The 17792-nt window shown below is 41.1% G+C and overlaps 1 protein-coding gene across 4 annotated transcripts in view; it reads right to left on the minus strand.

Moving 5' to 3' along the window:
* The window catches only part of PLCB1 (phospholipase C beta 1), a 363698-nt gene that overhangs the window by 105433 nt on the left and 240473 nt on the right, over positions 1 to 17792 (minus strand). For all 4 annotated transcript variants that reach the window (XM_079298548.1, XM_079298545.1, XM_079298546.1 and 1 more), the window contains exons 8-9: positions 15044 to 15144; positions 13504 to 13670 (exon numbers count right to left, since the gene is read on the minus strand). In XM_079298548.1, the coding sequence (XP_079154674.1) occupies positions 13504 to 13670; positions 15044 to 15144 (268 nt within the window). The remainder of the gene's footprint in view (positions 1 to 13503; positions 13671 to 15043; positions 15145 to 17792) is intronic.

Below are 17792 nucleotides of genomic sequence, written 5' to 3' on the forward strand. Positions count from 1 at the left end.
GTTGCTATTATGGAGTTTGCTTGACCTAAAATCCACCTAAGAGAAGATTGCATGAAGTTTACTGGGATATAGGTAGAGAATGTGTTTTGTATCCACACCAAGTGAAATAACAGAGGAAAAAACAGTTCAGATCTGAATGGGATAGCTGGCACTTGCATTTTGTTACACAGACAGGTTGATTCATGCACATCCAGTTTTCAAGGTTCTCAAAGTGATCTTTGTGTTCAATCTCAGAGTGCACCTGACAAACAGGGGCCTTGTTTCTCAGATGGAGATGGTCCTCTGCTGCTGGTATTAACATAAATCACATAACATAAAGTGAGCATTATTCACATGTATAATTAGACAGCTTCTGAGTTACACACTTGTCTGAGCTCACAGCCCTAGATGTGATTTCCCCTATCACAATTAAGCAGTCAGCATTTCAGAAAGCGAAGCAATTTGCAAGTTCAATTACAGCCAATATTGCACCAGTGAGAGTTTATCTGCAGAATGGAGATGGCAGATGTCAAAAGGCCTTTGTGCCCTGGATATTAAAGAATAGATTGTTTGCGACCAGTGTCAATAATATTCTGAGCCAACTGCAGAGAGGATAATCCTTGGTGGACAATCATCCAAAAAAAAAAAAAAAAAAAAAGAAATAGTCTCAATTAAGTGGCAAGATTTGTTCTCTGTTTCCTTAAACATATTAAACCTTTACACAGACACTGGCAAAAAACAACAATATGATCAGTTGTTTTGATTACAGTTGTCACCTTTTATCTTTGGATATATAACAGAAAGATTTAATGGTATGTTTAGGTATAAAAAGTTAGAGAGACAAAAGACACATAATGCAAAGACACAGATTCACATTTTTCTTTTTTTGGCTTTTTGCATTAAAATTATCTAAGCCCTAAAATTTTGATGAAACTTCCAAAAATATCTAGTGGGTTTTACTTCAAGTTATAGAGTTAATTGGCTTGTCTTTTTCACTCACCACTGCCATGTTAAATTTGATCTGATGTCTTTTTTTGGGATGGAGCTCACATCTGTGTAACTACAGCAGAAACCATGTTAGCCACAGCCCTCAGCAAGACCCTTCTCTCTGCAGGGTTTGGATTTTGCCAGCACAAGAAATTTATTTTTCTTCTCCTTCAAACACCTCTTCTCTAATTTATCTGATTAATTACAATTTCCCTCCCTATGGGGTCACTCAGTAGTGCTTCACTAAAACACTTAAAAGCAGCACAAACATAAAAAAGCTTCTTTTTTCCTGAGGTACCTGGCTGGTGAATGCTCAGCACAACTCACTCAGTGCCACTGAGACACGTCCTGCTGAAGAGGGCAAGAGCTTCTTCATCCTCCACTCTCTCTCAGACCCCCCTTTCCCCTCTCAATTTTTCCTCTTCCCCTCACACTCTGCACTTTCCCTGCCTCACTCTGCATTTTTTCCCCTCACACTTTATATATTTTTGACTTGACTCCCAAAGCACCCAGAAGTGGCCAGCTAAAGTTTGGTGCCACCCAAGTAAACAGCAGATCAATTTTAATGTTTTTATTGTGCACTAGAACACAAAAAAAGGCCTGAAAAATACAAGAATGAGTGTGGAGGAGAAATACAAAAATGTCCAATGTATTCTTAGACAGGGACATTCTCTATACCTCAAAATTAGAAATGTGTAGCTGCACACTTGCAGGGATTATACAGGCTTTGATCTAACTAGAAATGCACCTGAATTAAAAACTTCCAAGAGTCTGGAAAGGCACTGCTAAGTCTGGAAATGTCTCTCTGTGCCTCTCTCTGTATTTGTACACACATGTAGAAAAATGTGAAGCAGTTTCTTAGCAAATGGTTCCACAGAATGCCTTGAACTGCTGTCCCATAAAACCTTCAGGGTGGTGGAATTCATGCAGAGATCAAAAAAGAGCCATCACATTGGGAACCAAGTGAAGCCAACCAAACTTGGCATTTTTTCATTAAAATTTGATAAGAAGGAGAAGTAATTTCCTCCTAGAAGAGGAATATGTTGAGAGATTCTGTTGAATTTCCTGACTGTGATCAGCTTCATTATATGAAACAGAGGAAGTGTTCATGCAGCTTGATCTTTTTCTGCATCCCTGACTCCACCTGATTGTTCCAAAATAGTTACAAGGGAGGAAAAAGGAAGGGAAAAAAACCCCCCCACAAATGAAGTGGCAAGTTCTGTGCATTTCACAATGATTTTCTTATTAACTCCAGCTACATGATGCCCTACCTTTCAAGATCTATTACAATTGATCAAATACCTGAATGTCTCTGGTTCAGAGAAAACCACATAAAAATGTAACTGCTGCTTTGTCCACAAGTATCAAGGCTCTTTTCTAGTCAATGTTTTGTCATCTCTAAATACAACAGAAGTCATTTCTGTTATTCCAGATCTTTTTCCTGAAAGCAGTCTTCAGGCAAGTGACACACTTCTGGCAAGCAATCTATTGAAAATTCACAGAATTTCCAGGGGTAATTAAGTGAATCTTCTTCTCTATGGTTTTTAAATCTTGTCAATATTCATCAATCAAAATATTTTCTTTTGTAGCTTAGGAGATCTGGAATATCCCCATCCCTGGGAGATGGTGATCACACATTAGCCATGAAGCAGGAATTGCAGCCAGCTGAAGTGGTTGATAGGACAAACTGAATCTTGTGAATGCCTCTTAGAGGCTCCTCTGTTTGAAGACTTACTGTTATCACAAAACTGTGTTATCACAAGGCTCTTCTTAGTCCTGTTTGAGCAGTCCAGAGAACCAGGCACATTTCTCTTGTGGAGCCTGTGACAGTGCTAGGGCAGACACAGGTGACAGCCCCATGGAAAACTGTTCCCATGCAGTTTCTAGGGCTGGAAAAAGCACAGGCTGCTTTTGCCACAGAAATTCTTCTGTCACTGCCTAATAAGACACAGGTGACTTGACAAGATCCTGCTTTCCCAGCCCCTCTAGCAGCCAGCATGACCAGTATGTTGCTCTGGATGTGGAAATGCTCCTGTGTCCCTGGGAGCTTGCCAGCTACTCAGCATGAGGATGTAAACAAACCCCTGCTCACTCAACACCTGCTAAAAGACATCAGGGTTCAAAGTAGGGTCAAGCTTCCAAAAGAAGCTTCTCCTGCAGTTCAGTGCCCTCTGTAGAGGTCTAGGATAACAACCAGCAGTGCAGTAGTTTGGGAGAGATATAAAAGTGCAGCTAAGAGAACTTCTCAAACAGATGCTTGATCTAAACTTCATCCCCTTATTTTGGCAGGTATGCTGGATATGCAGCTATTTGATTTTCCTAGGGTCTGCCCAGCCTGCTCTCAGGAGCCTCCCAGTCCTCCAGGGAAAGTCTTGGGACAGAAAACAAGAGAGGCACAGCAGACAGCAGAAAAGACAACTTATGTGAGCGCTCTTCTTTGCACTTCATTCTTTTAACTATAAAAACAGCCCTCACTTGTCCCTTAAAATTTGTGGATGCTCTGTATGACAATTAAAATGTGCATTTGCTTGTACACAGTAAACAAGTTTGGCCACATGGATCTTAAACACTTCTTTCTGTGTATTTGCAAACTTCACAGTGCTCTCCATTTGTTTACAGCCATGCTGTTATCCACTCAGTTATAATGTAACTGGAAAGCACAATTGTGCCAAGAGATGTTATTAAAGCAAAAACGAAAACAAACAAAAAGGAAGCGAGACAATTAATTGGTGCCATGTATCTCCCAGTCAGCAGAACAGAATTACAATAGTATTTTGTCTGACAGTGAAATCAGGTTTATTCCAATGCAATCTATAACAATAATCACATTTGCTGTAATCCCACACAATTGAGCAGTCTTCTAAACCCAAAGATAAGAATCTAACAAGTGAAGCAGATACTTGATAATCCAGTAAGAGATCTGCAAGTCACATCCCATTGGGAATTCTCTCACAAACGAGCCCTGCAATCTACAGCTCATTAGGTATTAAAATTTCATGCACAGTGTGGAGTAGGATGCACAGAGCCCTGGTGTGCCTCTTGACACTGGGCACAGATTAGCTACTCTCTGCTCTCTAGCTTTGTGAGCCAGCAGAGAAGCTCACAAGATGAATTTACATAAAATTCACACTGTGTGGGACACAATGTGCCAGAGCTGCTCTGATGGCACTCACAGAATTTGCATCCAAGTGATGCTGAAACCTGCTTGGCTTTTCAGACACATGTTCTACTACTACACTGCTATGGGGTAACTGGAGTTTCTGCCTGTATTTGGTTTTGCAAACCAGGACAGGTCAGGATTGTCCTGCTGCACTGTCCAAGGGACATCCCTTAATGGCAAAGTCATCACAAGGAGAGAGTACAGTACAAGCTCAGGCCAGATCAACCCTACAATTGGGTTATGAGACCTTGCCCCAGGAATCTCAGTGCTGCTTTGTTTTAGAGAAAACACTGAGGACAGCAAAGACTTTCAGGCCTCAGGTCAGGGACTGCACATATATGAAAATATCAAAGTACCAACCACCATTTACACACCACATGCAGAAATCATCAGTACCTCCTCCATTTTAGCAGTTCTCTCAATGATCAGTAAGGGCAAAAATTCACACTAGTCAGACAGTATTACCAAATTAAAAAGTAGAGCAACACAAATACATCTGAGTTACTGCATCTGGATATTAGTGAAGCATTTAATGAACTCAAATTTAACTCAAATTTTTCCTAATTGGAAAAACTAATCTGTAAAAAAACTCAGATAGAAATAAACTGAGGTTCAGCTTAAAAGTGTTTCTTTGAATTTGAAAGCTGAACTGCACAAAAAGTCCAGAGGCTGAACACTGATCAGCAGTAGGTTTGGTTCCATAAAGTCCTTAATAATGTGAAAAAGTATAATCAACAAAACAGGGTTTAAAGAACAGACAGTTCCCTGGTGGCTGTTAGCAAAACAAGAGGGCAAAGCTGTAAAAAAACAGGTAAATGGGACACAAATCAAATGAGAACACACAAATAATAATTCAAGCTACGTAGCTAATCTCTGGAGTAAAAAAAAATCAAAAATACAGAGGTGAATAGGAAAGAAGATGCCTAGAAATCTATCACCCTGAGAAGCAAATGAGATGCAGCAACCCATCTGTATAAGAAGCTGCATCAAAAAAAGATAATTAAGAAAAAAGAATTAAACAGACCAGAGGGAGCACTAGAAAACTTGGGGTGAGTGTCTGAAAAAGCTTGGCATTGCTTCAATTAAGTGTGCTAGGAAACAGTCTTGCAGTGGATTTATTGGTTGTCTCATGGCTTAAATCCCTTAAAATCAAAGTATGACAATATCCTGTTGTGTTCAAATCTCATTTCCGTTCTCTACACTTGGAGGAAAACATAATGGATCCAATTCTGCCCTCAGTTATATTCACTCAAATACCTTCTGTAATTAGACAGTTACCTGGCCACAAACCAAAACAAGCTGTCTTGGGGAACATGTTTGTGAAACAGAAAATGGAAAACTCAGGAAGAAAGGAACAGAGCAAGATTCCTTGCTCCAGTCTTGAATGGGTTCACAGTGCAGTAAGACACAGGGAAATCTGAACATAAACAGAGAATGGTGGCTCTGATACAAGATCAGGATAAATGACAAGCAGCCAGTGAGGGAAAACAGGAAGGCAAACATGTTGTGCCTAAGTAGCCTATATAAAAGAGCTTGCTCAGTATCCATTAATCCATGAGGAATAATTGCATGCCCAAGGACATGGAGATCCAGAGCTTTGTGCAGAGAAGGCTCATCAAGTAAAGCAGAGCTCAGTGTGTCTAAATCAGGAATGCTTGTCATTCTAATGAAGCTATCATATCCACTTTATCATCTGTACAAGTGCACAGAGAAAAACAAGAGTGGATACAATTATTTACCTTTTGGGGGGGAGCAAGAAAATGTTTGCAGATGGAAAACCACTTTTCTGAACTATCAAGATGAGGCACTACAGCCCAAGACACTTAATTCACTCCAGGGAAGAAATATTTCCTACAAGCTTCCACGCAAGCCATGCCAAACAGCAAATCTACTTCAGTCAAAATTAAAACTGGGAGCATTCCAAGGACACTGCCATCTCCAAAGGGAAAGGAAGGAGGAGTGTCACCTGAGGAAAAAACCAGATTTTTAAATCTCACTGGTACTGTAGGCATAAGCCATCCAGGTTTAACAAGATCTCAAAGTTACTGTGCAATGTTGAACATGGTATTTATTTACTTTAGAAGTCACAGGCTTTTTCAGCCCTTTTCAAGCTCTCAGGAAGGAAGGGCTCTAACCCACAGGGGCTACACAGCCTCTGAAAAGGATGCATTCTTCTCCAGTAGTGTGAGAAAACAGCAAAACACACATTGAAGCAGGGAAGATTCTAAGCACTCAACATTTTGTCTTCCTTAAAACATATATACCTTGGAAACACATTTATTTTGATGGATATTGATTCTTTAAATGCCTGCAGCAGCTTTAAAGCCCTCTGCTGTTACAATGCACAGTCACAGTTCAGAGATTCTGGTAAGCAGAGGTTTTGTGATAAGGACAAGTCTTGGAACAGCTTCTAAAACTTTGGCAGGCAGATGTATAAAAACTTGAATAACCAGTAATTGTTAAGGAGTGGGGGAAAACCCAAGCAACCAATCTCTCCTAAGTCTCAAGACTGAAGAAGGGTTTTACAGCCACAAGCCCATTCTCTGCTCCTGACTTGCCAGCAGAGATGTAGTAGAAATTGTTTCTGACAGGATATCCCTTACAGGGTATCAGAAAGCAGTTTAGATCCAGTTAAATCCACAAAACCACTACAAAACACCTTCACACCAGTCCCTAGCTAGCAGTGGAATGAGCACTTTGCAACATGGCAGCTGAGTGGAAAGGATCTAAATCAGATAAAACACCATTTGTGGCAGCAATACTACAGCTACTTCTGACAGACTTGAAAGAGGGACACCACTGGAACATGTCACTGTCTTGCCAAACCTCTCAAAAACATCCTCTCTACAATGCCTCAGAGTGATCCTGGGAGATGGACTAATGTTAAATGTTGGCTTACTTCCAATTGCTAAGTTGCACTAAAAGACATCTAAAATATATACTTTTCTTCTGCTAAGTGATACTTCTCTACATAAGCTACTAATGTATTTGCCAAAAAGACTGTCCTTAGTATTGTGGGAAGAGATGAGTGTCAGTGTGCTGTAAGTGCTGAAAAAAAATCTAAAAGACAAAAATCACAGGTGACATTTTTACTTCCAGAAAATCCTGCAACTGAAAAAAGATTAATATTAAAGAGAAGTGGAAAAGAATAAAGGGGTGGCACTGAAAATACAGTGCAAATAAACTGAAAAGAAGGGATTTTAGTCCCTTTAAAGGGCCCTCATTTGTTCTTTAAACTTGGTTCTGCAGCTGCAGGCACTGCAGTGGACAATCCTTTTCATAAACAACTTGAGCTCTCTCCTAATAACAATTGCTTTTTTTGCCCTCTTTACTACCTCTAGTAGTCTGTGCCAGGACCATATTGTTAGGAAAGTTTTCCTAACTTCCAGCCTAAATTTATTCAAGGCCACTTGATCCCTCTGTGTTCTTGTGCCAACATTGTCCTTTAGTTTACCACTTCTTTCTGCCTCCCCAGTGTTGAACCCTGCTGTATTTATAGGCTTATTCCAGCTAAAGGATATTGTCAGATGATTGCATCTGACATGAGAAGGGAAACTTCCTCATATGGATGCTGTGTTCCAGAAGTGCCCAGGCTCCAGCTCTCTAAGAGCCCTGCTCTGACAGATCCCAAAACACTCCAGGGTCAGGCTGGCCCCTCGAGGCACAGACTGACTGTCTGGGGAGTCCAGCTGACCCGAGGATGAGGCAAACCCCAAAATGACACACACAAGGGGATGCCCAATGGCAGTGAGCCCATTTGGGGCTCCTGTGCCTCTGGGCCTAGATGTCACCCAGATCCCAGCAGCCTTCACTCCCTGCGTCCTCAGGGGTCCTTTCCAGCTGAAAGCACTACATTTGTACAAGTCATAATGAAGAGTCAACCCATGCCATGTTTGTCCACACTTTATCGACATTTGTTTCCTTCAGCACTTGAGTCCAGGCTCCTTTATATTTTCAGAAGTAAACTTTATCTAATATTCATCTTCAAATAATAAATCCTGCTGCTAAAATTGAATACTTCCCCTTGCTCCATAAAAGAGGCAGCAACAGGCACAAAAGAAACAGTTTTACTGTTGGACTAAGTTTTCTATTTATGGGCTCTGATAGTCTGAGGCAGAGTCAAACACAATGCAGGCAGGCAACTTCAGAAAAATATGTCTCCATAACCCCTGAAATGCAGTATTGACGTAAGAGTCTCATATCTCTGAGAAAAAGCTCCAGCTGGAGAGAATGAGGTTCTAAAACCTCTAAAACTGTGTTTGCTTTGTGGTCCTGTCACCCCAAGTGTTTCCAGTCATTCTCAGTGCCAGGACACAGGGTTGAAAGCTGCCTGTAGGGTTTGATCCCAGGTGGTCCCTCTGAATTCCAGGTTGTGGAACAGAAGTCACTGGATGGGCACTTCCATGTTTGATAGCACAGAGCTCACTGTAGAACCTGCAGAGTTTAAGCTCTGCAGCTCTGAAGACAGATTCCACAGTAAGTCTGGATCATTTTATATTCTGCACTGTTTCACTGATACCACTGGAGCTACTCCTGGTACCAGATACCAGATCCAAAATGGATTTCTGCAGAGCTCATACTTCTTTCAAAGTATCTGCATTATACACTGCAGTTCACAAAACCTGCCCTCCCTGGAACCCTAAACATATTTTTGGTATTTTCCTTCTCTCTACTGCCAACAGCAGTGTTGAATGTTGCAAAATCCATTATCACTAGTCCACATCACTGTTTCAGTTGGTATAGTTCAATGAAGACACAATTTATACCTGTAAAGTAGATGAAAAAAATCCTAATAATTGAGGACTTTCCATTCTAAAAGATTTTTACACTTCTTTTTCACTTGAGATGCAATGTTCCAAAACAACTGCAAGATCTGAAATTAATTTTATAGCTTAACTAGAAAAAACAACTTCCAGTGTATTAGACATACATTATGCAAATTCATTTTGACAAATAGTTTCCATTTACTTCTTTAAGCTGACACATTACCCATACTAACATTTGTTGCACAGATATATATATATATATATTTTTTTTTTTTTTTTAAATCAATTTTTAAGAAAAGGTTTTCTGGTAAGCTACCTAACTTAGCACTTGCTGCTGACAGCATGGGCTAGACTAAGACTTTGATGTGGCTTAAAAATTTCAAAGAGTAATAAATCATGACTGGGGTCTATTGTTCTGTCAATATTTGAGACAGGAACAGTGCAGAGAGCTCTTCTCTTGTACAGCTGGAATGCTGGAAAACACTGACAATTCCAAAGTTAATGGACTTTTGGGGAAGTATTCTTACTTTCCAGTGTTACAGCTGGGAGGCCAAAGAATTTCAACTGTTTTGTAACACATCCTACAAATGTTTCATACCAGAAGGCCAAGCCACTTGCCTGAATGATTTATACATCAGAATTTATGCTTTAAATAATATGAAGTATGTCTTAGAAGTGGAGCCATGACTGCAGAGTGCTTGTTTTTGCCATTAAAATCTGTTACCCAGGAAATGACCCCCTTCTGCCATCAAAAGAATCCAATGTGTAATTATTCTTAAGCAGTTACTAAAAGGTGAATTTAATGCAGTGGGGTGAAAATGTTTAAATTGCATAGAAGTTTAAAGGAGGAAAAACACGTTTATGCTGGAGTGAATGCTGCCTGGTATTAAGGCTGCCATGGGAAAAATACATACAATAGATGCTGTATAAAATTAAATATATCTTAATTGAATGATAATTACTTAATTTATTTTATTACCTAGGAAAAACACAGCGCAACAACTACCAATAAATGTGCACTGCAAAACAGAACTAATACTGGAATTATGGAGAGTGCATTATGGAGAGAGAATTATGCAACCAGCTCCTCTACAATCCCTCTAAATACATGTCCAACCAAAGCTGACACACAGCAAATAGATACAGAGAAAATCTGGAGAAAGAAATACTGTGAAATATAAGAGCAAAGCTCTTTTCCTCTCTGCAGATCTAAAGGTTTGGTCCTTTAAAATTCAAGAAGCAGAGATAATTTTTAAATAAATGCATCCTTAAGAGGGAAAAAAAAAATCAACATTTTAATGCCATTACTTAAAGCACTTTTACACTCTATTTTTGAATCTTCCACCACAAAAACCACTCTAAAAATAAAGGCTGATAATAACTTAACCCTTGTCTTGCTCCTTCCAAGGACGATGGTGGAAACACGTATTTTACAGCTTTAGTTATCTCACACCTCCTTTCCCTTGCAGACCTTGGGTTTGTGTTCTTCCCTGCTTTCCTTTCTAGTCTGGTACATGGGTACAGCTCTTCTTGCATGCCTGGAGTGTGGAAGTGACACAGGATGCCCCCAGAGCTGGGGCTGTGGCTCTGTGCTTTCCAGAGCACTTACCTGGTTTCAGAATGAAAGATTTAAACTGAGACATCAGGATTTGAGCTCTCAAAGCTCCTTCTGAACCCAGAAACTTTTAGAAATTAATTGCATCGTTAAGTAAGGGAAGAACCGGTATGTTTCTGCAGAATAGGAAAAGCATGTATATGGTAAATTCTTCTGCAGCCTCAGAGTCCCCACACACACACAGGGAGAGTCTGCTCAGCACTACCAGGGACTTCCTCCTGCTTCCACCTGATAAGGGAACACGTTCTACAGTGAATTAATCTCCTTCACTGCATGGCACAAAGCATTAATCACAACAGCTTACCTGAACCACAATAAAACACTACTCCAGACACTTAACCTATGCAGATGTCAAGCCCGCCTATCTGCTGACTTTGCAAAAGCTCCACCGTATCCCATCAATAAATACACCTAAAATACATCAGTGACAAGCAGGAGCACAGGCAGGGTTTTTACTCAGAACTCTGAGTAAAACTCAGGAGGAACTGACTAGCAACAACACCAGCATTAGGTTTTACCAGGTACCTGAGGAGATGCAAAAATGTAAAATATTACAGACAGCTCTTGCTTACTATGTTCAAAATTGCATAGGTGAGCAGCAACAGGCACAACAAAAGGGCTACAATGGTGACCAGGGGAATTATGAGATCCCAAAAGTGTTTAAATAGTGCTGTGAAAAGTGAGAGACAGCACAACAACTCAGTAGAAATTAATTTAATTAGCTATGAGAGAATAACTAGAAGAGAATATTGTGGTCCAGTGGATGTGAACAGACAATGAGCTGGGACAGGAAATTAGGAAGAACAATCATCAGATGAGTGAAGGTCTAGCACTACCCAAACAGGGAGCAAGGAGTCAGCTGCTGTACACAGCTTCCACTTCATGAATTTGGATTTATGATTTCAAGGAGAAAAAAATGCCTCATTTTATTTAAAAGAACTTTTCAATGTATGAAATTTTATTTGCTAAGAACCATGTGCAGTACACTTTCAGAGGTTGCCTGTGTTCATGTTTCTGGCCAAAACTGTCTGGAAATTTCATTTCAACAACCCTAACAACCCTGGCAGCAGGAAGCCTGGGCAATCATCCCTTTTAGAGAAAACCAGATTAAAAGGTTAAATCTCTGCTCTAAATATGTGGTTGCATTTTGGTGACATTTTATAGACATGAAGCATTTTTTGACAATTATTCCATGAGTGTAGAAATGAATGCACACCTACACTTCATTTAATATACAGTGAATTGCATTCCCAACTCGGAGCAGATGTACAGAAAATATTGTGTCCCCATGTCATTCCTGATTAGCCAATTCCTGTCATTTTAAGGCAGTAAGCTTGGGATTTGCACTAGAGCATGTGCCAGTTCCTGCAGCTCAGCTGCCAGACAGGGGGGTGGTGTCTTCAGCACAGAGGTGGTTCTTAGGTTGTGCCAGCTGGACCCCAGTGCACAAGTCTGAAAAGGGAAAAAAACCTCACAACAATCCCACAAAAAGAATTAACTCTCTATGATCTGCCTTCCCCTTGTTCAAGTCAGCATTTTGAGAGAGAACTAATTCTTTAAGAGCAACATAAATAACACCCAGGAAGAGAAGCACCTATGGAAGAGCAAATATCTCCAGCAAATGAGTGCACCAAGGTAAACAGGGTAAAGCTGGAGGTGTCCCTCAAATCCCACTGGAGGATGGTAGCAAACACCATCACAGCACCTTTCTTCCTGGGCCCTGTTTCACGTTTTCTTCTTATTGCTAGTCAGAAGGTGATTCCATTTTGACTCTGGAGTTCTGCTGGCACACCAGCACACCTCCTTCTAATAAATCCTTTATTTGGTTTATTTGAAGTGCTAATATTTGGGTAACAAGAATGATCTTTTAGGTAACAGACTTTCCTGCCTCTGGTGGGAAATAAGGTAAGCACAGAGCATAATTCTAATATTTGCACAGATGAGAAAGGAGGTCACAATGTGTTTCCATTTACTCAAGGTACTGTTCCTACTGACGTCAAAAGACAGTTTGCATAAATATGGCAAAGAAGCAGGACTTAACCCTCCAGCAAAACCTCTGGAAACACTCATTTTGATTGGACTAGAAAAATAAGAAGACTTAAGAGAAAAATTAGAAGTGTTTGAGAGACAACATTGATCGTGACATCGATTTCCTTCAGGACAGCGTCAAGGTGAGAAGGCCAGGGAGAGATGAGAGTGCCTTCAGTTGACCTCTAGACTGTTGGGTCTTTTTGGACATTTTGTTCTACAGTCTCTGGACTAAACAATCTTTTTCTCATATTGGACCTGGTTTTCAGGATGCTCACATGCCTTTGAAATTTCTAAGGTGTAAACACATCAAAAGCTGGGCTAATCATTAGGATATGTGGATTGGAATAAAACAGCATGCAGACACAAACTGAATGCTCTTTTAAGACTGGTGATGGTAACAAAAATCTGCAGAGATGTGTGCAGGAGTTCTTTCACTGGTTTTGGCAAAATGCCCAGCTAAGTCTTGACAACACTTGAAATGTTCAAAAGGGAATTGTCTGTGATTATAGCATGAAATGCACTGAGTTGATCTCCTATCTTGCACTGTACACCACTCTATCCAAAAGCAGAGGGTTAGACTTAATAGTATTTTAAAATGATAGAATTATCATGCTCTTAGTTGCATTGTCTCTCATTTTTTTCTTTGAACTTGACATTTTAGATGCTGGTAAACAGCCATTGTGATAGCCAGGTTTCTGCTGAGGGTCACATACCAGAACAGCTCTTCTGTCAATCACACACACTGCAAAGCAAGCACAGAAACCAGCCCCATTCTTCCTAAGCTGATACCAACCAAACATGTTTAAAATTGCACCATGTGATGTCGCACAGGCCTGTATGATCCCAAAAGCAGACAGCTGGGAAAGCAACCAGATTTTGAACCAAAGTTTGCTTTAGCATGTAGGACAATTGAGTTCTGTTTCACATCAGGAACTGAGTACAGCAGGAGTATGAAATCCACTGACCTTTCTTTGCTAGGTTGCTGTTAGGTTCATACTTCTCAATCAGCACTTGAACTTGTTCTTGTTTGAGTGGCGGATAAAGAATCTCATTTAATCGTGGATCCCGTTGCTTCAAATTTATAAAGTCCATCATCTGATCAACAGTAAGGTAGGGCTTGCTCTTGGCACCACTGGAGAAAAATTAAATGAACAGCAAAGTCATTTTAATACATTTCCTTGAAATCTTGTTCCATGTCTGAAACTGAAGGGAGATTCATCCAAAACTATCATACAACAAAAAGATCGCTCCACTGTGTCTCCAGACTAATTTATTTTGCCAGTGGCTCTTCATCAGCTGTCTAGGACAAAGATTTTTGACAATGCTCAGCATTACAGGAATCAATGGGAAGGCTTGGAGCAATGCTAAAAGCCTTTCATTCCTCTGAATTCTTGGAATTAAACTATTTTAAAAAGTAAAACAGAAAACAGCCGTGGAATTCAATCCCGAGCTTGCCACAAAGCCTCTGCTGGCATTCCTGGCCCAACTATTTGGGTTTACTGCTGAATAACAGCAGCCCTGATTTCATTATTCTGCTAATTTGTATGGGTCTTTTTTTACAAACCTTTTAAAAGCTCTAAGGTGCTGTGTAATGCAAGCAAAAGGATGGCTATTTAATGAGTCAGTGAAAAGAGCAGAGTTTGGGTACAAGCTGTGCCCAGATAGAAAGCCAGGAAGCCTCTGGGCCAGGTGATGAGCTCAGGGCTGTTTAGAGCACTCAGGCCTGGCCTAGTTCTGCTCTGCCAGGGAGCAATGGGAAGCCTCTCCTGGGTGCAGTGGGAGCAAACTGGGACAGGGCTGTGCTCCCCTGAAACCCTGACCTTAGGGGCAAGAACCCCTAAAGGAGAATGTGAGCATGGTCGTGTTGCTAAAATATGTTCACCAATTGCTTTGGAGGTTGTGGGGTGTATTTTGGAAATTGCTTTCCTCTCATATTGCTTAATGTTCTGACTCCATTGATCAGGCTCTGCTGAAACTGGAAGTACACAGATTGCTGGAAGGGGTAGAAGCACCAGGAGTTTCAGAGCTCATAACCGAATGTATTAAATCAGTTGTAGCTGGGGCTGCTAATTTAATTTCACGGTGTGAATTCATCATACACAAATCCTAAAAGTTACTGCATTTTTTGCCAGTCCTAATTAAGCTTTTGGGGGTGATTATACATATTCTCATGCCTATTTCATGCTGTTATTGCTTATTACTCTTCTTTCTTACTTTCTTGGAAACCTAAACTATTCTGATCAATACAGAAAAACAAGACCTGGCAGCTCTGCTCTTCTAGCAGCAAATTCCTTTAAAACCCAAGCCATCAGAAGTGGAGGTAAGAGCCTGGGATAGGAGGAATCCTTGATCCAAGGTTAAATAACAGCCCTGCTTGACATTTAAATCTGTACTAGCAAGCACTGCATGCTGCTATAGTATAAATAACCTACTTTGCCATCCCCAGCCCAGAAAATCAGTGAATGGGGAAAATAAATAAATAAACCAACAAGAGTCTTTCCTTACAATTCTGAAAAGATGTGGTCGATCTCAGGCCGAGGGCAGAGGTTGTTTAAGAACACTCTGTACACTTCTGGCGTGAAGTCGTCTTGAGGGATTGAATCGTTCTGTGAAATGGGGAAAAAACAGTGAAACAGAGACACAGCACTTTGTATGTTCTTTGCTAACAGATCACTCACTTCTTGGCTGCTTTTGATTTCCTTCCTGCAACCTAGAGGAGCCCAGATTCTGCAGGTTTATAAATTCCCTTGAATCACAGAGCAGCTTAAAGAGTGAATCTTTAAAACACAGGTACAAGCATATCTATTAGCTTCCACGAGGCACAGTTATCTCATTCTCTAAGCACCTGTGAAGGAGGAGGAAGGGACATCTCCCCATCTAACCTACAGCAGAAATGGGTATATCATCCCTGATGAAGCCTCTGAGCTCACCCCAGCAGTGCTGAGCCTGTGTTTTTGAGTGAGCAGAAGAGCAGCATCACAGAGGATGAGGATGCAACTCATCTTTCCAAGCTGCCACACAACTAGGGAACAAACTGGGTCACTGTGTCATTGCTAATACACTTGTTCCCTGACAGCAGAAGCGATTTTGCCTTTTCCTTCCTGAAGATACATGTTCAAGATGCCACAATTCTGGGCAAGACTCAAGCAGCACAGCTTTTCCATCCATCTTTGTCCTAAACACTCAGTGTAACACATTTGGCAATCAGATTTCTTTTAGAGGAATTGATACAAATGCTCTCCTGCAGAAGACATGCCAATATTTTTTTCCTTACATTTTCTACAATTTAGAGTGATTTACATTTAGTCCAACTTCTCAATGATAGTTTAATCATTCTCACTACATTCTTCTCTGAAAAAATCAAATGACTAGAGGCAATTACTGCACTGGGTAAGTCCTTTGCATGAAGCTTGAGTGTCCTTCACCAAATCTATGACACGTGGTGTCTGGGAGCACCACAGGCCCACAGGATGCTCTCCATGCTCCACAGTGCAATGAACTAGAGGAGGGAGATGGTAACTTGGGCAGGAAGCTGTTTGCCTGGCAGGCTGTTGGAAGCTGGCTGGCTGGGAAGCTGCTGGGCAATCAGGGCTGTATTTATTCTGCCTGTTTAGCACCGTTGCCTAGGGAACAGGAGCATCCGTTCAAGCCTTTGTCAGACACAAGGAAACTTTTCTGTATTTTCCTGCTCTGGGTTACAATAAATAAATGATACCACAGGCGTCACTTTGTCTCCTTTCATCTCAAACCCGCAGGGGCCCGAGAGGGTTTTACTCTGTTTCTGCCCACAAGAGCAGAGTGACCAAGCTGGGCTGTTCCTCTGCTCTGCTTGGATAACCATCTCCAAGCTCCAGCATTCTAAGGTGACCCCATCAGACCCTGGTGCCCTCATTTTTTTGGCTGCAGGGTGAGCTGGTTCAAAACTTACCCAGCCAAAACCTCCCCGTGTGTTTTCCGTGGGATCAATCCCTGAGCCAGGTAACTTTCCAGTGGCACTGCTGCCAAGTCCAGTGCAAGGGTGGATGGGAGAAGTGGGAAAGCTGAGGGTACAGGATGAAAATAGCTCCTTCCAGTGAGGGCTGCCAGTGGCACTGAACCTGCACCCATAACACTGATAAATTCAAGCTGTGGAGCTCTCAGTGCTGACAGTTGTGTTTTCCTTAAGGCTGGGATTCTCAAAGCTTGGGAATTTTCTTGTTAGAGTTGGCACCTTGCCCTCCCCTGCTCCCCTTGCTTACAATCCCTGTCCAGCAGGGTGCTGCTCCTCAGCTGAGGGCTTTCCAATGATTCTCTAATTACCACAGAACTACAGTCCCCCATCAAACCACTGTCTTTTTCTTTACAAGGAATTTGAAGGTGCTCAGCTGAACAAAAGTGGATCTCTTCCAATGACCTCAGATCCAGGCTTTGATTTGCCACTCAGACCCAATTAATAGACACTGGTTTGCCTCCCTGTGTCTCCAAACACCCACTACAAGGAGAATAACCAACATAAGCCCTCAGACATAAGTATATAGAACTTCTTAATAGGTATTTCCTACCAGTATCATAATCAGTGGGCTACAAAACACAAATATCTAGATGGGAGACAAGAGCCACCTCAGGCACAACCTCCCACAACTATATCTGGCTTCCAAAAGCCTGTCTGACCAAAGGGATTAAAATACACTGCCCCCTTACTCAGCCTGGTCTGAGCCATCCCCATTTCAGAGGAACCACCCACACACCTTATGGGCTCATCTCTTTTTTGACACCAATGAACAAAGCACAAACCTTCTGTACCACATGAGAGCATCCCTCATTTCCAGCTTGGCTTAATATTGGCATTCAATTTTATTCTGTGATTAAGACTCTCTACTAATTTCAAGCACTGCTGATTTATGATTTGCCTGGTGACCTGCCTGCTTTTATAACATCTGTATCCAGTCTGTTACACATTTGGCAGCATAAGAGCTAATTCAGATTATTTGCACAGACTGGACTCAAGAGCTGGTTATTTTATTTTAACAGTCAAGCTCACTGGTGCTTCATTGTGAACCTCAACATTAACTAGAAGGCAAAAACCACTCTTCACAGCCAAAAGGCCAGATAAAATAAAGCCCTTCAAATTCAAGGCACCTTTAACCAAAATAAACAAAAATATCCAACAATAACAAAAAACAAGCCCATTTCCAAAAAGTAGCCAAGATTAAAAAAAATAAAACAACATAGGGGAATCAGATGGCAAACTCAGAAATTCATTGGGGTATTTTAG

This window comes from Erithacus rubecula (genome assembly GCF_903797595.1).
Source record: "Erithacus rubecula genome assembly, chromosome: 2".
NCBI lineage: Eukaryota > Metazoa > Chordata > Aves > Passeriformes > Muscicapidae > Erithacus > Erithacus rubecula.